The 22,374-nt window shown below is 42.1% G+C and overlaps 1 protein-coding gene across 1 annotated transcript in view; it reads right to left on the bottom strand.

The window, feature by feature from the left end:
* Nucleotides 1-22,374, bottom strand: part of LOC144691069 (eukaryotic peptide chain release factor GTP-binding subunit ERF3A) — a 77,426-nt gene that overhangs the window by 32,992 nt on the left and 22,060 nt on the right. The window contains exons 2-6 of the mRNA XM_078559116.1: nucleotides 3,655-3,699; nucleotides 2,870-3,100; nucleotides 2,609-2,642; nucleotides 1,411-1,488; nucleotides 697-877 (exon numbers count right to left, since the gene is read on the bottom strand). Of these exons, the coding sequence (XP_078415242.1) occupies nucleotides 697-877; nucleotides 1,411-1,488; nucleotides 2,609-2,642; nucleotides 2,870-3,100; nucleotides 3,655-3,699 (569 nt within the window). The remainder of the gene's footprint in view (nucleotides 1-696; nucleotides 878-1,410; nucleotides 1,489-2,608; nucleotides 2,643-2,869; nucleotides 3,101-3,654; nucleotides 3,700-22,374) is intronic.

The raw sequence follows: 22,374 nt of genomic DNA, 5'->3' as shown, positions 1-22,374 counted from the left end.
ATGAGCCATAAATGGCAATTTTATTCAACTTGGGAGAGGTACATTTGAACAGCAAGAAGAAATGCGTAATGGCCTGCTTTACCATTCCAGATAAAGGGGGAGTGCAATTACAAGACAAAAGCAAGATACCAACTCAGGTCTTGCACTGAGATTCAACATTCTGAATATAACCTAATCCTGCAGTTAATATCTTTAAGAAATCAAAAAATATTCCTTCTTGATGAACTCCAGCTTCTATTGGGTTAGATGAACTGATTGAACAACAGATTTTGTACATCACACATTTGGTCACAAAAACAAGAATGATTGCCATAATAGTGCCATTAGTTAAACTGTCGCATTATTTTCAAAGCTACATTGCAATAAACATGAATCCAGCTGCCTATGTTTTGTGCCATGTGGAAAACCACCATTTGTCTCTTACAAAAGCAAAATATTGTATAAATTGAAAAGCTGAAACTGGATCAGAAAATATTGGAAACACTCAGGTCTGTCAGCATCTGGAATGCTGAGAACTCTGATGAAAGGTCAACAGCCTGAAATGTTTAACACTATTTCTCTCTCCACAGATGTCCCGCTGACTAAGTCCAGCATTTTGTTTTGATTCCACCATTCCCTCTTTTCTGGTCTACTATTAAACTAGTTCCTGAATCCATCAGTTTAATGCCCAAGAAACCAGAAGACTTGATTTCTTACCAAGACAGCAAGATCAGCTTGAGATGCCCCACCAATCATATTCGGTACAAAGCTTTTGTGACCTGGAGCATCTAAAATGGTGAAGTGCTTCTTCTGTGTCTCAAAATATGCACGGCCCACTTCTACTGTTTTGCCCTTATCTCTCTCCTCCTGATTTGTGTCCAAGGCCCAGGAAAGGTACCTAAAAACAATTAGATTTTGTAATATTTTGCAAGAACAAAAAAAACTGGTAATTTCATGTTAACTTGTTGGATGAAAAAACAAGACACAATGAAAAAAAATCTACACATGTTAAACAGGGCCACAAATTCAGAAGAATACACATTCACTCTGCATACAGCAAGTTCCCAACGACTAATCAAAGTTAGCAATCAAGCAAGGGGGTAGGGAAAAGACCAACTACTTTCAAGTAGATCATGGGTGCAGAACTTCAACCAATCTCGCTCTTCCTAGGCTGAGGTACTTAAGCCAATAATACTGGCTCTAGCATCAAGTAGAAACCGGCTAACTTAACCCAGACTATTGTTCCAATCTGTTCTAAACTAAAGGACCTCCTGGTCAATAGACAAAATTCACTCAACTGCTGGGGAACCCAAGTAATTTTAAACATAAAATGAGGTTGAAAATTTAGAAATAGATCCTAAAATGAAGTTTTAATTTAGGAATCTTGATGCTGTTTAATTTTCAGTACTTAACATACAAATATAATCTTACCATGTTTCTCTATTTTTTTCCTTAGCCTCCCTCTCATACTTCTCCAGTGTTCGTTTGTCAACCATACCTGTGAGGTACCTTTAAAAAAAATTACCAGTAAAAGGTGAACACGTTTCTACTCATGTTTTGGTCAATATTTGATTCAGGTTAAACATTCTACTTCAATTTTTTGTGTTGATCATAGTAAAGCCGGAGTTAAATACATGCCTCAAGTTATTTTAGAATGTGACAATATATACAATGTTACACATGCCTAAAGACTTTCAAAGCCCTTTGTATGAAAAAGATTTTTTCCTACACATTCTTGTATAGTGGAATCCTTTTATGCTCCCTTCCAATGGTCAAGAAATGACTTCAGTTCTATTCCAACATGGTTATCACTTAAAGAAACAAGTTTCTTTTGAAACATTTACTGTGACTGACACTACAATACTGATTTTCATAGCTGATATAATTGAGGCACTAACTTTTCCTCAGATAGCTGAAGAGACATTTTAAGGGTTCAAAGGTTTATTTTTCAAAAATGCTTCATCAGAAGGTTTGAGAACAGTTTGACCAAGAAACTACTGCACTTGTAGTCTGAATTAAATCTATCCATGCTCAGAAATATGGCAAAGAATGTAAAAGATCAAACAGGACAAAAGTATTAGAGAACTTATTGCTTCAGACATGAAATTAAACCAAACTAAGATTGCAAAAAATTGCATCTCATCACCTTCAGATATTTCAAATCAAATTAATCAACTTCTGGAATAGAGGAACCATTATCCTGGTTAAATAGCCACCCATTCTATGCTATGTTAAAACACAAAATGCAATTCATTGATTTTTCTTTTGAACAATATCAGATGAAAGTACAATGCTGTGCAGGAAACAAGGAGGATGACATGATGATGCACTGTGATCTTCAAAGTATTTACTTGAATAAGTCTACAGAATCTCAATGTCTGGCCTGAACAACCAAAGCCTCAACACAAATTATGATCTTAAAACCTGGTGTGGGTCTCAATCCCACATACTACTGACTCAAGTGACAGGGCTTGAGTGAAGCACTCTCACTTACAAACCAAGGTTATTATGAAGATTGATTACCAAATAGAATGCAACACTGAGCCAAACAACAAATTGGGAACTTTGATTACAAAGGAGTTTTCCTCGCTCCAGCTCTACATCTTTCAGAACAGAAGCATTAACTTACATTATCTGTCCACCAATAGTGGATTTTCCAGCATCTAAGGGAAAAGGGAAACAATATTATTACACAAAAACATGAAGAAGTTTTAGCTTTTGTAAATTATTTAAAAATGAGAATATTTCCTTTAGCAAAGTTCTGTTGCTGCCTGGCAATTTTTAGATGTGGCAATTATTGGAAATGTGACTTTTTAAATGGGATTAGCAATTCATCAAATCTGGGTTTTAAATGAGGCACACAACCATGTCATTTTACTTATTAACCTACCTACATGACCAATGAATACAACATTTACATGTTCCTTCCTGGGGGCACCTGGTTCGACCACAGCAACCTTTGGCACAGACACATCCTCCTCCTCTTCCATTCCTACTGGAGCTGCCAAAGGTGGCCCTCCATCGCCAGCAGGACCACCTCCTGGCTCTGCTTCACTCGGCTCTGCTTTCTGTTCCCACGATTCATCAGATCCTGCTTCTGTATCGCCATTTTCTACTGGTGCTGTAAAATTGATATAGTTAGGTTCTCAGTAGTTGTTTATTTAGACAAATGAACTAAAATTTAGCTGATGCTCAAACAGCAAACCATTATCAGCTAATGCTAAGCTGCATCCGCAAGACAGTATTTTACTACATGAAATCTGTTCACTAAACACAAAAACCAGCATGGAACCACATGGTTATACGCTGGTGAATCCACACTGAAAGTACATTGTCAATTTTGTCCAAATAAATTACACCAAACTTCAGAAACGAGAACAATCAAGGAAGACATATAATACTCAGTTCCTGCAAGTAAACAATTAGCTTAAATCTGAAACTGTTTATAGATTGTAAAAAATATAATAGCACGTGTGTATTTGAATATGTGCATACATGCATATATACAAATTTAAAAAGCGTTGTTGGGAAAAACCTAGCTGTTTTAATGGTTACATGCTATAAGTGCAAAGAATGTACCTGAAGGTAAAAATATAGGCAAATTGTCAGCAACTGACAGTATAATTTGGCAACATGCACATGTTTACGGTCAAAATTCTATTGAAAGTGTCTTACCAGCTGGCTCTGAAACCTCCATGCTGGCATCCGTAGCATCTGGCCCTGAAGGAGAGAAACAGAATTATTTGTTAGGAACAGCAACTAGAACCAATCCAAATTCATTAACTAACTTGGATTCCATGTCCCACGGTACAGACGTCCATTGCATTTCACAGGGAAAGAAAATACCAGTCACATTTTATATGCAGTAGAGGAGCAAGAGCACTTTGGCGAGAGACACTGATCATTAGGAGCGCGCAAAAACTTAAAGCCACAGAAGGGGTGAATGCAATCGTAGGTATATCTAGAAGCGCAGAAGCCAAAGCAAAGAGGTAATGAAGAACTCATGCAAAACCTTAGTGATAGGGCCCAATTCAATAAGCCCTATCGAACCATGTGCCATTTTGAACAACCCAGTGCAGGAAGGAAATAGGAAATGGAAAAGGTAGAGTAGATTCACTGAATGTGACTAAACATGAATTAAGAAAAAAAGACTTGGAAAGGTCAGGCTTATATTATTAGAGGTTACGGATGAAAAAAAAATCCATCAAGGTTATAAAGGAAGGTGACATTGTAGCAAGGCAGCTCAACTTCTAAAGTAACAAAAAAATTCAGAAAATTGGACAAAGTTATAAGTGCAAAATCCTTTGCAACATGATGTTGAAATTGATTTCAAAAATTTAGAAAATGGATTACAAAATAATAAGACCATAAGACATAGGAGCAGAAATTAGGCCATTCAGCCCATCAAGTCTGCTCCGCCATTCAATCATGGCTGATAAGTTTCTCAACCCCATTCTCCCCGTAACCTTTGATCCCTTTACCAATCAAGAACCTATCTATCTCCGTCTTAAATACACTCAATGACCTGGCCTCCACAGCCTTCTGTGGCAATGAATTCCATAGATTCACCACTCTCTGGCTAAAGAAGTTTCTCCTCGTCTCTGTTCTAAAAGGTCTCCCCTTTACTCTGAGGTGGTGCCCTCGGGTCCTAGTCTCTCCTGCTAATGGAAACATCTTCCCCACGTCCACTCTATCCAGGCCTTTCAGTATTCTGTAAGTTTCAATTAGATCCCCCCTCATCCTTCTAAACTCCATAGAGTATAGACCCAGAGTCCTCAAACGTTCCTCTTATGTTAAGCCTTTCATTCCTGGGTCGTTCACGTGAACCTCCTCTGGATCCTCTCCAGGGCCAGAACATCCTTCCTGAGATACGGGGCCCAAAATTGCTCACAATATTCTAAATGTGGTCTGACCAGAGCCTTATAAAGCCTCAGCAGCACACCCCTGCTTTTATATGCTAGTCCTCTCGAAATAAATGCCAACATTGCATTTGCCTTCCTAACTACCGACTCAACCTGCAAGTTAACCTTAAGAGAATCCTGGACTAAGACTCCCAAGTGTAATAATGGAGTAGGCAGGAGAGCAGGATTTGGAGAAATTTCCTGAGTTTGTTGGAGCAGAGACAGCTGATTCATCAACAATGTGGTCTATCTGCCAGTTAAAGCTCTAACAACCACATTAAGAGAAAAGTGGATAAATATTGAAATACATGACAATATAGGAACATTGGCAGAGCACAGAGCAGGGCTCATTTTTAGATTGCAAAGAGCCAGCATAGATCCAACTGGCACAATGGTCTCTTTTTGTATTGTAAAGATCATAGAACACCAAACTTTGCAAATCCAATTAGACGACTGCATAACCCACCTCATACTGACTTTCAGAATTAGTGTATATAATACTTGGAATTATGTATCAATAACCACCACCAGATGACCCTATTAAAATCATTCAAATATTTTGCTATTAGGATAAAGGACATCAGTTTGAAGTCTTAATTTTAAGCTGAAAAAAACCCAAATTAATTCATTTGCCAATTTGACAGTTGCAGAAAAACAGGCATATTTTTGACCAAATCCAGGGCCCAATCCAGTAAGCCCTGTCAAAGCTTCTAAAAATACAATAAGACTCAGTTAGAAAGGGTAAGGAATGCATTAAAATGAGCCATACCAAACAGATAGCACCAAGTTCCAATTTGGTCTCTGCCGAGTAACTTATTTCTCATGCAGTTGGTGGAGCATTTGCAGATAAGGTAGGGTTTTTTAAAAAGCTACGGTTTCCACACCTGTTGCTCGTTGGAAAGGATATAGAAATAGACATCTGGGAAGGACAGGATTGGATTTTGGAGTGACAGCTGCTTCCCAGTTGAAGAGCTCAATTATACCAGAAGCTTCAGGTGAGGTGTAGCGCAGGGAGGAGGGGGTGAGAGAGACAGGGCGCTTCGTCCATTCAAGTTTCCTTATTTAATTCAGGCAATGAAAGGTGATTTTTAGAAAGTTGAGTTCACAAAATTTTACATATTTGCATGAACATTTCTGAAGCCACTGGACACTTGTATCATTTCACCCAGCACCTTTGTTGCTCACATGCTATTCTACATATCCACAACTCTTATCAGGGGAGGTGAATGTTTCTCCAAGCTTGTCTGAGGTTCATTATTTTCACTACCTCAATGTAAAAACAATTCAAACACAAAAAGAATGTTGCTAATAAACACAAACCAAAGCAGTCTCTTAAAAGGTATTCGTACAACAAAATTTGATAATCTACATCAATCTCTGTACTATATTTTAAACTTTTAAACTCTATGCACTTCCCATCTAATACATTATAGTGTAGCCATTGGGATTGACAATGGAAACTGCCTATGTAAACTTGATGTAATCATTCTGCTTCTGTGGAGAAACTGCAGCACCACAACTGGCAGGGTGTAATTACAAAATAAATGTGGTACAAGCAAATTTAAAAGATGACATACAAAATAGGAACTTGATAGTAATAGTTCATTATGCCTGTGCCCTATAGCTAGTCTCTAACCACACTTCACCTGAAGGTTGTCTTTGGTTTTGACTCCCTGTGTACACGACAGGAAATTGGCAAGATATCTTATATATGCAGTGAGAATATTTCTTTTTCTTGCTTGTTAATGCTGATTGGTGATGGCACGATGCATTGGGCATCTGTATGGTCAATGAAGTGAAGAGGAAAGGAGTCAGCTCCTTTCCAGAGGAAAGGATGGAGGGATTTATCGGGGGAGAACAGTATCTGTTACCTTAAAAACGTCTGTTCTCCTTTTGCAGAATCATTTTTTGGATTTAAAGTTCTTGGTGCTCAAAGTTTGATCTCTATGTCTCAAGTTAAACAGACATTGACACAAGTTCTACCATTTGTTTCAAAATTATGAACCTTGATGCTTCATTTCTTATATTATTTGAAGCTGTTTTGATAAATAAGCAAAAAATTTACTTTCAGCTTATCTTGACTTTTGAATTAAAAATCTCCGAAGTACCAGACACAGGATTCTGATTTCTTCCCTTGGCTCTTAAATTTTATTTTCTAATGATTTACTTGCATGTTTTTTTTTTAAGAAAAATTAAAACTGAACTTTATTCCAGTAATGTGGACCAGCAGGCACAGAGATGCATACGTGCAAGGGCAAGTCTTCTCTATCCTCAGAAATGGGGCTGAGTCTCCCCTCAGAGACCCGCAGTGAGCGGGGCTTATCAGCTTCAATTCTTCTTGGGAGGGTTTTGGTCGCAAGGGGGCCTGCCTGGTACAGGGAAGCAGAGAGCTTGTTAAGATAATACAGTCCAATTATGGAAAAGATGAAGCAGGTTGTGACGCACACCCGGTGGGTCAGTGTCGATGCAAAGAGAGACAGCAGTAAGCACACCGTGATCTCCGGGAATATCTTGGCCTGGAATCCTTTTCCAATTACTACACTTTCCAAGTTGTTAAAGGCTGTTAAGTAGAAGAGGAAGAGAATCGATCCCAGGAATCCTCAGAGGATGGTCAGCCACTCCGAGGATGCCAGCTGCCGACTGTACATCTGCATCCCAGCGAACAGCAGGAGGGTGAGGAAAGGATAAACGAGGATACTGAGCTGACAGCCATCGGTTCCCCTCATCTTTTATTTTTGTCCTGAGGGATTAAGACGACTTGAAAATCAGCCCAGTTCTAGAGTCAGCTCATAGTACATTGAAAACTATTTGCTGACAAGTACCAAAATCATCTGACACAACTTTGAGACTGAACAGCAAAGCAACATTTTGTTTTCACTGCTAACCAGGCATTTTGAATGGGTCAGAAATTAGTTTTCTTTAAGTGTTTCCTCCCTGGTAGAAAGAGGCAAAACATGGCAGCATAATCAACTTGCTTGGCCAATCAATGCTTGCTAAATATTGAACATACATAGGTATCTTATCAAGGCCAAACACATACATGAAAATTTACAGGCCAAGCAGGACAACTACGGTTAGATCTAGAAAGATGAGCTATAAAGAACATCGGATCAGCTATAACTCCTACAATTGTAAGTCACCATTCAATAAGGTCACAGGGGCATTAAACCCCAGTAAATGGCATGGAAATGTTTCACTGGAGTCGATCCTGTGCACCTTGATGTTTCACTGACTTGAACAAAATGACAGCTATATTTTACACCTGCCATCCAAGAATCTGCATTGGTTGAAACATCACTTCTTGCTGAAATAAAGAATTTGCAGCAAACTATGAATTTACAGGAGGTTGCCAAAGCATTAAGAGCTAGCAGCATATCAGGGTCAATATTTGGAAATGCCTTCCACTGACAGGAAGTCCTATGGAGAAGCCGTGAGCATGATGCATGGTTCCATGTCAGCAGTACTTTCAAAATTTACCCAATAACTTCAAAGCCCTCAATGGATAATTGGTTGCCTTGTACAGTAGTGATCAACTGATATGATGAATCCTCCAGTGGTCTGTGGTTAGTAACCCTGGATAGGAGGTTCAGATCATCAGTTGGATTTATCTCCCTTAATTGCTGTCCAATCATCTTTTCAACAACTAACCAGGTGTGGATAGGATACACAAAGAAATAATCCCAACAGTGGACATGGGGATGAATAGCCTCCTGTGCTGTAAACATCTACGAACCTCTCTCTAGGCTTAAAGAACAGGGGCTTTTAACTAGAGGTCTGGGTAAAAATTTCAAGAGGTGGCTCCCTGACTCCACCATGCAGACAAATCAATTAAATTTAATGCCAATCCTTGAAGATTATATACACTATCCAGCATTTTACCTTTCTGCCCCAAGGCACCAATTGACACCAACACGGTATCACTTTCGTCCCCAATTCCGGACAGGAAATAAGGAACTGGAAACTCCCACTTAGTCCTAGAGCCCACGATCATCAGTTTAGTGCTGTGTTGTCAAGGAAAGAGTGTCCGTACTCAAGGTACATTCTGCTTTGTTCATTGGTAAAAGACAAGGAGACGCAAGACCTGGTATGGCTGTCAACATGAATGTGTTGATGCGGCCATTATCAGCTCCACTGACAGGCTATTGCAGAAGTGGTGGGTAGGCTAACTCAAGTATAAACAAGCTAGGATGAACAGTGAGCATGACAGCCCACTTGTGCTTGCTGAAGCTGCCATGTCTTGACAGAGTTGTTGCTCAGCGCCAGCAACAATTTTCACGTTAATTAAAACAAAAAATGTTTGAACTTTATAATTAATCTTTATACAGTGAAAGTACTAGTGTTTGTTAAGGGGGTTCTTGAGCACTGTTGCAATTGCACCAACCCAAGCTAGTGGTGGGTATTCTATCACATTCCAAGTTGGAGACAGAAGGTTTTTTGAAAATAGCTTCCAGAGGTCAGATCAGTTTACACAGCTCTCTCTTAGCAGTACTATAGTAGTGTCACACAGTGTAATGCACCGTTCCTTGTACAACATTGTGCTACTTACTGTAAGTTAAAGGACATGCAATGGGAGAAAAATGGAAAAAGACAGTTGAATCATATGCAACATGTTAGAACAAAAAGTCTGAGAATGTATCCTTTTATGCAGACTTGGATACTTTATGATTCTTCTATGAATTATGAATACTTTTGGATTTACCATGCAAAACATCTTACTTCTGGTTATGTTGATGAATCAATGGGAGAATCCAATGGATGAGTGTTTAGCAAGGAGACCAATAGTTCACCGTCTAGATTGATGTGGTCTCATACGTGATATTAAACCAAATCTTCATCTGCAGTTCCAAATGCAAATATTACGCATGAAGACACTGTTGGAGGGGTGGGTGAAGGTACTGGCTTTACATTGTGCTCACTTGTCCTATAGGGACCTAACTCTGTTCTCTTCAAAATGTTGAGATTGCTTAATGACAGACTTCTTCATTTGGATCTGTCCGGGGTTGTCTTTTCCCTGTGTAGTGGGGTCCAACTTACAATGATATTCTGAAAGCCAGTGTACCTCAGTTTGGGATGTCCTATCGTGTGGGTTCCTGTGCTCAGCTTGCTGTAGGATACTGTCTTTGGTCTGGAGGAATCCTGTGCGTAAATTACATGGCCAACCAAGTGAAGATGAGCACTGATGAGCACACACTTGATACCAGGTGCGCTGCATCTTGCAAGGCGATGTTTCTCATGTTAATAACCAAACTAACATTTTGACCAACTGCACTGATGTTATCTATCTTGTTACTTGTTTCACTGATTGGTAATTTTTAGATACCCATCATAGCCATTGATTACTAGTTTCATTCCTCCTTTTGGTTTCTCAGTTCCCTGTGATTTGTTACCGCACTAAGAATATGAAAGGGTGTACGCAGGAATAATAGCATGCAGCATACAAGATGCAAATCTGTTAAAATGCAGTTGCGTACAACTCATGTACCATTAATATACAAAAAGCAATTGCAGTGCATTTCTGAAATTTGAGGCTGCCTTCTTAGCCAGATCCTCAGGTCCATTTGTGGTCAAAAGGCTATTCCCGGAAAGCAATTAGATGTGAATTTCAGCCGATGAGGGCATTTCTCCATGCATCAGAAACAACTGCCTATCTTGTTATAAATTAGCTTTTCCAAGAAATTTAAACGACAGAAATAAATTTAATTTATTTTTAGTTTCTTTTCTAATGTGGGCATCATTGGCAAAGCCAACATTTATTGGTGACCCCTAATTACCCTACAAGTGGTGGTGAACCACCTTCTTCAACTGCTTTAGTCTGCAGTGTTGGCACAACCAGACTGCTATTGGTGAGAGGATTCCAGGATTTTGACCCAGCTACAGTCAAGGGACAACAATACAGTTCCAAGTCAAGATGGTGTGTGGCTTGAAGTGGAATCTGAAGGTGGTGGTGTTCCCATCTATCTGTTGTCCTTGTTTTTCACCTGTGCCTAGGTGGTAGGTCACAAGTTTGGAAGATGCAGTCGAAGGAGCCTTGGTGACCTGATGCATTGTGTCTTGTAGATGGTGTACACTGCTGCCAGTGTGCACTGGTGGTGGAAGGAGTGAATGCTGAAGGTGGTGGATAGGGTGCCAATCAAGCAGGCTGCTTTGTCCTAGATGGTGTCGAGCTTCTTGAGTGTTATGAGAGCTGCACTCATTCAGGCAAACAGGGGGTATTCCATCACACTCTTGACTTGTGCCTTGTGGATGGTGGAACAGCTTTGGGGGTGAGGAAGTGAGCACTAAGCAGAATTCCAGCCTCTGACCTGCTCTTAGTTACTATTTATATGGCTGCTTGGTTCAGTTTTTGTCGATGGTGACACATTGGATATTGGAGAGTTTAGGCCATAAGACATAGGAGCAGAAATTAGGCCATTCTGCCCATTGAGTCTGCTCCGCCATTCAATCATGGCTGATAAGTTTCTCAACTCCATTCTCCTGCCTTCTCCCAATAATGCCATTGAACATAAAGTGGAGATGGATACCATCTCTTGTTAGAAATTGCAATTGCCACGCACTTAAGTGCCCAGTAACACTTGTGTCATACATCAGCCTAAGCCTGAATGGTGCCCAGGTGAGCACTGCGAAGAGTGCTCACTTCCTCACCCCCAAAGCTGTTCCACCATCCACAAGGCACAAGTCAAGAGTGTAATGGAATACCCTCCACTTGCCTGAATGAGTGCAGCTCTCATAACACTCAAGAACTGAAGGACTCTGAGAACCAGAGTTCTGACATGAGGTGGCCACGCTCAAGGCGCTAACTACGCCTGTATCAGAGGGCAGTCTACAATTGTGGGGCGGTTGGAGGTGATCTGATGGGACAACTTTGCTGGAATTAAGTGGCAGGCCCAAGAAATCTCAGCCCTTACGCAAATCATTGAAAACAATCCTCAGACCAAGTAGTTAAACTTTAATTTCTGATGAGTATCTCATTTGATTTCTAAGTCAAATGGTTGTAGACGGAAAGCCAAGTTAATAAGTTCAGTTTAAAGTATAAGTATAAGTAATATACAGTGAAGCATGTTACTTCATTTTTTACCAAACACCTGGGTTTCAGATTTCCAAAAACATGTTAGTGGTCTCTACCAAGATCATAACGCCACACTCGGTCAAAGGCTACCTCGATATCTCACCTCTGGAATTCAGCTCTTTTGTCCACGAGCATGGCTGGATTGCAGCCTGGAGCCAAATGCTCCTGGCAGAACCCAAACTAAGTGTCTGTGAGCAGGTATTAATCAAAATAATTAGAGAAGATAGTTGAGCTCTCTCAGTAGAGGGCTAGCATTACAAATTTCAGGGCATAATGTTGATCATGCATGATAAACCTAGAACTAGTAAAGTCAGATTAAACAAGAATGATTGGATTACTATACAGAAAAAGTAAAATGGATCAGTTTGGTGTCTCCAATCTAGAGGAAACTGCATTGGGAGCAACGAATGCAGTAGACTAAATTGAGGGAAGTGCAAGTGAAATGCTGCTTCACTTGAAAGGAGTGTTTGGGCCCTTGGACGGTGACGAGAGGGGAAGTGAAGGGGCAGGTGTTACACCTTCTGCGGTTGCATGGGAAGGTGCCGTGGGAGGGGGTTGAGGTGTAGGGGGTGATGGAGGAGTGGACCAGGGTGCCCTGGAGGGAACGATCCCTGCGGAATGCCACCAGGGGGGGTGAAGGGAAGATGTGTTTGGTGATGGCATCGTGCTGGAATTGGCGGAGGATGGATCCTTTGAATGCAGAGGCTGGTGGGGTGATCAGTGAGGACAAGGTGGACCCTATCATGTTTCTGGGAGGGAGAGGAAGGTGTGAGGGCGGATGCGCGGGAGTTTCTCCCAATGCGGTTTCCTCTACATTGGAGACACCAAACGCAGACTGGGTGACCGCTTTGCGGAACACCTTCGGTCTGTCCGCAAGCATTACCCAGACCTCCCTGTCGCTTGCCATTTCAACACTCCACCCTGCTCTCGTGCCCACATGTCCATCCTTGGTCTGCTGCATTGTTCCACTGAAGCTCAATGCAAACTGGAGGAACAGCACCTCATCTTCCGACTAGGCACTTTACAGCCTTCCGGTCTGAATATTGAGTTCAACAATTTTAGATCATGAACTCTCTCCTCCATCCCCACCCCCTTTCCGATCCCCCCCTTTTTTTCCCCAATAATTTATATAGATTTTTCTTTTCCCACCTATTTCCATTATTTTTAAATGTATTTCCATCCATTGTTTTATCTCTACCTTTTAGCCTTTTTTGATTCCTTCACCCCACTCCACCCCCACTAGGGCTATCTGTACCTTGCTTGTCCTGCTTTCTACCCTTAATTAGCACATTCCTCAGATAACATCACCACCTTCAACATCTCTTTGTCCTTTTGTCTGTGACATCTTTTGGTTATCTCTACCTATCACTGGCCCTTTATCCAGCTCTACTTGTCTCACCCCCCCCTTAAGCAGCTTATATTTCACCTCTTTTCTATTTTTACTTAGTTCTGTTGAAGGGTCATTCGGACTCGAAACGTTAACTGTGCTCCTCTCCGCAGATGCTGCCAGACCTGATGAGTTTTTCCAGGTATTTTTGTTTTTGTTTTTGATTTCCAGCATCCGCAGTTTTTTGCTTTTATCAATCAGGAGTAAATTTGATTACCTACACCATTATACAGTAAACAGCTGTCAACATGGGTTTAGATGGGAAAGTTCCTACCTGAACTACCTGGAAGCCATTCGGCCTTTTGTGTCTGTGCTAACTCTAAGGGAAACTCACCTAGTCCAACTCCTGTTTGTTCCCCAAAGCCCTGCAAATGTTTTCTCTTTAGATAATTATCCAATTGTCTTTTGAAGGCCTCGATTGAATCTACAGTCACCAGACTCAGGTGTGCATTCTGGATCCAAACTACTTGCTGCATACAAACCTGTTTCCTCATGTCACCGTTGCTTCTTTTGCCAATCGCCTTAGTGTCCTCCGGTTCTTGACCCTTCGCCAATAAGAATATAGTTTTTTTCCTATCGACTGTCCAGACCCTTCTGGATTTTGAGCACCTATCAAAACTCCTCTCAATCTTCTCTTCCCTGAAGTGGCATATGAGGATGCGTTATGGGATCACCCAGGCTTGGCCAAGTTGCAGATACGAAAGTGTAGTTAAAAAAAATAACTAGAGTGGATGTAGTAGGGAGTGACATTTTGGCCACGCCAGAAAGCTGATGACTAGCCTGTTAGCCAGTCCATGATATGCTAAGTAATGTGACTTTTCGGTCCTGAAGCAGGTTTAATTAATAACGTCAATAGCAAAAGATCCACTGAGAAATTGTGATCAAAATGCCATTGAATTCCATGTTGAGTTCGAAAGTGACATACGCCAATCACTGTTGATGAATGATCTAAGTTATACTGTAATAAAGCCAACTGCCTGATCTCAGGGTCAAGCTAAGATATGCAGATGACTTGGCACTACAGTAAAACGTCAGGATGGATAAGCAAAGTTCATGTTTTAGAATAAACTGTGGACATCATTTAAGTTCGAGGTTAGGTGATTCCATGATAGTTTTGTAAACTCATCTGTAATTGCAGATGTGTCAAACTAGATGTACAAGAATATTGAGTGAATGAGGTATCCCAAAGATGCAAACAATGCTCTCAGAGCATTCTGAGAAAACATTTCCCCTACATGCACACTTGTAAATAAACCACTGCTTGTTGTGCCTGCAGCTGACTCTGAGTCTAATGTCTTTTAGACACTCTACAACAATTGGTGGTGTGAGCAGGGTCACCACCAGCGACTGAGGAACCGATCGGTTGAACGCATCAGGCGGGCGAGTTCTCACCCATAGTTTTCACAGGACTTAGGAGCAGGAGTAGGCCATTCAGCCCTTCAAGCCTGCTCCACCATTCAATAAGGAGATGGCTGATCTGGTTGTGGTCTCAACTCTACTTTGCTGTCTGCCTCCAATAGAATTTTGAATAGAATGTATTTTTGTTGAATATTTTGAATTTTCTTTAAATGTTTCCCACTGTTCATATACCTCTGTACCTTTTAGCCAATTTACCCAATTAACCTTAGCCAGCTCTCCCCTCATACCTATGTAATTGGTTTGTTTAAATTTAAGATTGTTGTTTGCGATTGGCATATGTCACTTTCGAACTCAACATGGAATTCAATGGCATTTTGATCACTATTTCTCAGTGGATCTTTTGCTATTGACGTTATTAATTAAACCTGCTTCATTACATAATACTAGATCTAAGAAAACATTAGCTTTAGTCAATTCCACAATGTATTGCACCAAGAAGCTGTCAAGAAAACATTCTACAAACTCATCTTATAGACTGTGGCAAGAGTGGTCCAGATGAAGATTAAAGTCCCCACAATTATTTCATTTCCTTTGTTACAAGCTTCAATAATTTCTTATTAAATGCTCTACCCAAAGGTATAACTACTGTTAGGGGCCTATGAACTATTCCCATCAGTGTTTTCTGGCTCTTGCTATTCCTAATTTCCACCCATAAGGACTCTACTTAATGGGCTTCTGAGGCCAGATCCTTTCTCACTCATGTCCTTATGGCATCCTTGTATCTCAGGGCTACCCTTACTCCTCTGCCACTGTCTTTCCAAAGTATTGTGTACCTCGGAATATTTATTTCCCATCCTTGATCACCTTGTAAACATGTCACTGTAATGGTGATTAACATCTAAATCGTTTGCCAGAGTATATGATTACAGTGCAATGATTTGGGTGCAAGTCTGGCAATCGTGTGATACAGTTCGTGGAGACATAAATCTGAGAGTTGGCTGAGGAGGAAACAGGAGCTGCGCAGTCAGCTGAGAGCCGCCAGTAGATAGGTCAGAACTGTCCCTCAGTGACAAGCCTGGTAGAGCTGCACCAAGAGACAGGCAGGTCAGAACCATCAGAGCAAAGGTCAGAGGTGGATATACAGTATAACATATGTGGACGAGATGAGAATGAGTGGGGTTCAGAAGGGGTGATAACTAAATTGAACAGAAAACTAGAGAAAATAAGGACAGGATTCAGAGGATCCCCAGCTAAACTGAGGGGCGGTTGATGCTCAGAACAATGAAGAAAAAAGGCTCGATAATAGTTATCAATGGCTATTTTGGACGCAGTAAACGCATAAAAAAATCAGAGTGAGAAGAAACAAAATAATAAGTGTGGTACAGACACCAGGCCTGAGGCTTACAACCCCAGACAAGAATGACTATATTTACCAGGGAGAACTGGGAAAAGAAACTACCAAATGTGGCAGCCAGGGCGATGACCGGGACTGGGAACAGCCATGGTCCCCTCAGCTCCACCTGGCCCCCCACTATACACCAGAACTGCATGACTGTCAGGGTAATACCCACACAACAGTGACGCATGTCCCTTTTATTCTTGCCGAGACAAAAGATGGCTAGGGACCAACCTACCCCTAAACAAAGCCATGCAAATACTGATTTCTGGAACAAATTGGAGGAAAGGATCGGTATCCACTCACTCCAACCTAAGGACATACAAGTCCTGGCAACATCCGAGGTGTCCCACCAAATTTGGCTACAAATGAATAATTTAGTTACCAATGGGAAATGGACAAACATTCAGAGTTTAACCTGAGTGGGTAGATATAATCGATTCAAAAGACAGGTCAAGGAATGATTGAGAAATGCCTGACACAACAGGTCAGCAGTTGTAGGCATGACAAAAAAAAGACCAAGGTGCCTTTGACTACGCCGAAAAGAAATACTGCCAATTGGGATTGCTCCAGCATAGATAACCCAGACAGGGACGATCCAATGTTTCTGATAATGTCAAAAGGGCTAAGTCCTCAACACCAGAAAGTCCTCGAGTTGAGAATATCAGTAGGGTCAGGTTACAATGAGATAGTGGAGTGGACTACTGAGGTAGACACAAAGCAAATACCCACGAACAAGAGGGTAGCCGCGGTAACCAGCACAAAAAATTGCTACACATGCAAAACAGGGCATATGGCCCAGGAATGCAAGACAGGTAGTGGAAGTAAGGCTGAGATGCAGCAACTGGAGGAAGTTTGGTCATAGTTGTATAGACTGTTCGGCAAAAGAGGGCAGTAGAGAGGGGAAACGGCTGAAACAAGGACCTAATCAATCCAAAACATCCCTAACACAGGAAGATGTCAGAAATGATTAAGCTGGCCTCCAAAAAGTAGGTCACACCAGCCCCCAGAATGGCTCGGAACAAGGACCGTAGAATGTTTATTGGCGCATTGTTCAGAGGGTTGGGGGCAGTGCACAATGTTAATAGACACAGGTGTCTCCGTTATCTATAACAGATTTACGCACCCCCCACCCCCCCCCCAACCCCCCAACCACCTGACACCACATCATGGCAATGCAACAGAGCTAAGACCTCACTATTTTTTTTATAGCATGGCTAATTCCTAAAATTTTAAAACTGGGCCATGACCTTTTAAAACGACTGGCTTCAAACAATGGCAACTAACCTGGCAGTATTGAAGAAAACCTCATTATTTCTGAAGAGACACTAACAACCCCTGTGGGCTGCAGAGACCAAATTCAAAGAGAATTATTAAAAGGCTGTCTACATTTCATAAGCCAGGCCTGGCCACTAGAGAATCCACTAGCCTGCAATCTTCCTTCTAAATTCTTAATGGTTGGAACATGAACAACGTCATGAACCCAGACAAAGACATTTACACTCTTGGTCAAAGCCAAAGTGGAGAGGTGGGAGTCATATGACATGACTTCTTAGATGGGAGAACCAATTATACTATCTTGCTGTACTGCAAATCAGTCTGCAATCTTCCATCCACCAAGCAGCAGCACAGAAAAGGGGCTCTGTGCAGTTTGAATGCCTGGCTGAGGTGACCTACTTTTTGGAGGCCAACTTAATCATTTCTGACATCTTCCCATGTTAAGAGATGTTTTGGATTGATTGGGTCCTTATTTCAGCCATTGCCCCTCTCTACTGCCCTCCTTTGCCAAACAGTCTATACAACTATGACCAAACTTCCTCCAGATGCTGTACCTCAGGGCCTTACTTCCACTACTTGTCTTGTGTTCCTGGGCCACATGCCCTGTTTTGCTGCACGTGTAGCAATTTTTTGTGCTGGTTACTGCGGCTACCCTCTTGTCCGTGGATATTCGCTTTTTACGCTTTCTACTGGAACTTCTGACTTTCTATACCATCGCCTACAAGGCTAATTCATCTCTATGTGCCTCTCTCATCGTGCAAGTCATCTCTACTGGAAAAGTGAATTACCCAGCATCAGTTTTCTACCTGCCAACCTCTGCAAAGGAACACACCATTGGGCTTCGATTCTGGACTCACGCAAAACAATAATTCTTTGCTCTGTGGTCTTTGCCCTGTAGATCTTTTTTTCTCTATCCTTCGTTTATTGTATGAATGCACCAGTGGCTATGTGGCCACACCCTCTCCCACATTTTGAGAGAGAGAATAAACTAACTCACTGAGTTTACTCTATCGCAAATTTGCTGTGGGGTTATTGATAGAAATTGGATCACACTAAAACTGAGGGGTTGGGAAATAGACCACCACTAATAAAAGGAGGAAATCAAAATCAAATGCCTGTCTGTTTACAGACAGGCGGAGAGGAGAAATCAAAGCTGTTTAAATGCTTCAGTGCAGAGGGATCTGGGTGTCCTCATGCATGAATTGCTGAAAGCTGGTATGCAGGCACAGCAGTTAATAAGGAAGGCAAATGGAATTTCGGCATTTATTGTTAAAAAGGAATAGAGCATAAAAATAGAGAAGTGTTGTTGCAACTGTACAAGGCATTGGTGAGACTGCATCTGGAGTACTGTGCACAGTTTTGGTCCCCTTACTTCAGGGAGGATGTAGTTGCATTGGAGGCAGTTCACTAGATTGATTCCAGAGATGCGGAGCTTGTCTTATGAGGAAAGATTGAGCGGTTCAGGCCTATACTTGCTAGAGTTTAGAAGGATGAGGGGAGATCTAATTGAGGTATAAGATGCTAAAGGGGATAGACAAAGTAGACGTGGAGCGGATGTTTCCCCTTGTGGGGCATTCTAGAACAAGAGGCCATAGTTTTAGGCTAAGGGGTGGTAGATTTAAATCAGAGATGAAGAGGAATTACTTTTCTCAAAGGGTCGTGAATCTGTGGAGTTCAATACCTCAGAGTGCAGTGGATGCCAGGACGCTGAATAAATTTGAGGAGTAGACAGATTTTTAATTAGTAACGGGTTGAAAGGTTATGGGGAGAGGGCAGAAAATTGGAGTTAAGGCCAAAATGAGATCAGCCATGATCGTATTGAATGGCGGGGCAAGCTCGAGGGGCTGAATTGCCTACTCCTACTCCTAGTTCTTATGTTTGAAATTAAACCCCCTCCTGTCCATAACAGCAGGGATAGGCAGACGACCTCTATGGCCACAGTGTAATGAGAATTATATTAGAGGTGGCCAGAGGGAGACCTCATGATCCCAACACACCTATAGGTGTCCCCGACCACAGAAGGTGCAGTTTTCGGTATCAATATACTTGGAAAGCTGGGAGGACTGATGGATTGCAAAGGGAGACAAATAATTTGGCCTACCCCAAATGGCACCAGGACCCACAGGTACTCTGGGGCACATGGACGTCCTAGACAGCGTGCATAGCCAAAAAGTTATAGAAACAGACTGAGGAGCATGGGACCTGGGGACTAATTTGTTAACAGATTCCCAAGGTACGGGCAAAAGTCAAACAGGATTGTGGACTAATGAAAGTGAAGCCTGAAACCATCCGGGAGGCCAGTGCACAAACCTCACAAGCAGTATCCAATAAAACCCAAAGTCCAACGAGGATTTGCGTAAACTGTCTAACAACTGGAGAGTAATGTGGTCTGACCGACTGACCACTTTGACCACCAACTCTCCCAAATGGCTAGTTAAGAAACCAGACAATCCACCTGACAACCTACTATATTGCATTAAATTGGGTTACCCCTAGGAAGTGCCAATCATAGCTGGGCCCACAATATTTAACAGTCTTATGCCGGAATATCAAATATTCACCATCCTAAAGATCGCCAATGAAATCGACCAGAATCCATTGGCTGAGTCATCCCTGAAGTTCATTCACGGTAGGGAATTGACAATTCACCTGGACACAGGTCCTCCAAAGATTCCACAACAGACCAGCGATATTTCAACACATCATGAGTTTGGCCTGAGAACCCCTAGATGTAACAATACAAAAGCACCATTCCACAAAATGTAGATGACGTTCTCATAGCCTTGATGACACCAGGGGGAAATGTCGAAGCAGTTGTTGCCATTCTGGAGGTCCTGATAGAGGCAGGGTTTAAGGTAAACCCCAAAAAAGCCCAAATAGGTCACACAAAAGTACAGTATCTGGGATGAGAACAGGGAAGCCAATCAATGCTGACCAATCGGAAGGAACACACTAACAAGATTCCGCAACCAATTAACATACGACGTGTGCAAAAGGTCTTGGGGCCCTGTAACTACTGCCACGACTTTATAGAGTTTCTCCCAAAACACCGCCGCTCCTATACAGGAATCAGAGAGCCATTTACACGAACAATGACAATGGATACTATTTTGCAGAAATAATGCAGAAACACTGACTATATGAGACCCGTAGCATATCTTTTTGCAAAACAATCACCTGTCTTTACCAGAATGCCCCAATATGTACTCGAAACCAATTGTGCCACCTGATCTATAAAAGTTAGCAAACCCACAGCGATGACCAGGGAGATCATCTTACATACCAGGCATACATTGGTGGAACTGTTAAACACTGGAAGATTAAGGACAGTCTCAGACAGCTGGAGGACTAAATGTAAGCAGTGTTGCTGCAAAGGGATAAATAAGTCAGTACAAATAGCTGGAGATATGGGTACCAAAGCCACAGAAGGCATTTTGGACATGGGGGGGCACATGAGCGCAAGGGAACTATTGCTTCAGAAGACCCCAGCAGGATCCGCGAGAAGTCCCCGGAAGCTGCAGACCTTATCCTATTTGTGGACGGGTCACGGAAGTATGTGAACGGAACTCTTAGGACAGGATAGGCAGTGGAGGCGTCACGGTGGCTCAGAGAAGTCTCCCACAGGTTGCCGAACTTACAGCCCTCACTGAAGGCCTCAAGCTCGTCAAAGAGCACACCGCAAATATCTATACCGACAGCAGGTATGCTTTCAGGGTCATCCGTGACTATATGACTGCTTGGAATATGAGGGTGTGTGAACTCCAGTGGGGAGCATATACAGCACGAGAATTGGCAGAAGCAGCACGATTAGCCCAACAAGCCACTGTGATAAAAATTAAGGCACATCAGGAGGTTCAGGACCCTAACCAGAAGAGAATTCAGTGGGCAAATGAGGTAACAAGTGGCAGAAGTAGGGACCCCAGAACCAGCCTGCACTACTGGCCCGGAGGAGTTAAATGTGCAGAAAATACATGACAAGAGGCCCAAAACAGAAAGGAAGATTGAGAGAGAGAGGGTGCGAGCAAAGATGAGTAGAGAATCTGGAGGAAGGATGGGCGAGTGGTAGGCCCTGAATGTATGAGACAAAACCTGCTCAAGACTTATCATGGAAGTCAACATGCTGCAAGGAACACCATGCTTTGGTGTCTGGAGCAGTGTTGGTGGTGGCCAGGAATGGACATAGAAGTAGAAAAGCATCGTCAATGATGTTTCAATGATGTGCCCGGTTTAATGCTGGTAAAACTGTAAAAATCAAAATTGCCCACCAGCCCAGACCCAAGGGGTCTCGGGAACACATCAAGATAGACTTTACCAGATCATTGCCCCATAGCCAAGGCAAGACGTACAGCTAATCTGTAATTGACCAGTTCAGCCAATGGGTAGAAACACTCGTGACAAGAGATTGTTCTGCCAATACTGTTGAGAGAATTTTCACTGAGGAAACTATATCCTGATGGGGAACAACCCTGCAGATAGAGTCAGATCAGGGAGCACACTTTACAGGTAAAATAATCAAACAGGCATGTACCCTGTTAGGAGTTAAACGGAAGTTCCATATACCTTAACACCCAGAGAGCTTGGGTAGGGTAGAAAGAGTAAAATATGGCCCTCAAAGCATCACTCTCAAAGGCCATTGCTGGAACTGGCAAGGGCTGGGCCAATCTGCCGCCCAGTATCCTGATGAGACCGTGGGCAATGCTTAACCAAGTGACCGGCCTAACCCCACTCAAACTAATGACCAGGCGAGATGTATGGGAGCGCAAAGAATAAGGAGATCTAACTGGTAACAATCGGCGTCCATTATGTCCTTGCTTTATAGGGACACGACTGTGATACTGATAATATATTCAGCGACCACGATTAGCCTCATCATAGGAGGAACAAAGGCAGTCGACAGAGGCCCCCAGCCAGGTCTGTTCTGCAAGAGCTCGGGCAATGCAAACTGTGATCAGGAGCACTTAAATATCACTGCTGACAAACTAGTAAGCCTAGGATGTAGCCCTGGACA

The sequence above is a fragment of the Cetorhinus maximus genome, chromosome 15, assembly GCF_964194155.1.
Source record: "Cetorhinus maximus chromosome 15, sCetMax3.hap1.1, whole genome shotgun sequence".
Taxonomy (NCBI): domain Eukaryota; kingdom Metazoa; phylum Chordata; class Chondrichthyes; order Lamniformes; family Cetorhinidae; genus Cetorhinus; species Cetorhinus maximus.
The sequence above is the reverse complement of the archived record's forward strand: the minus strand, read 5'-3'. Positions and strand labels throughout refer to the sequence as shown.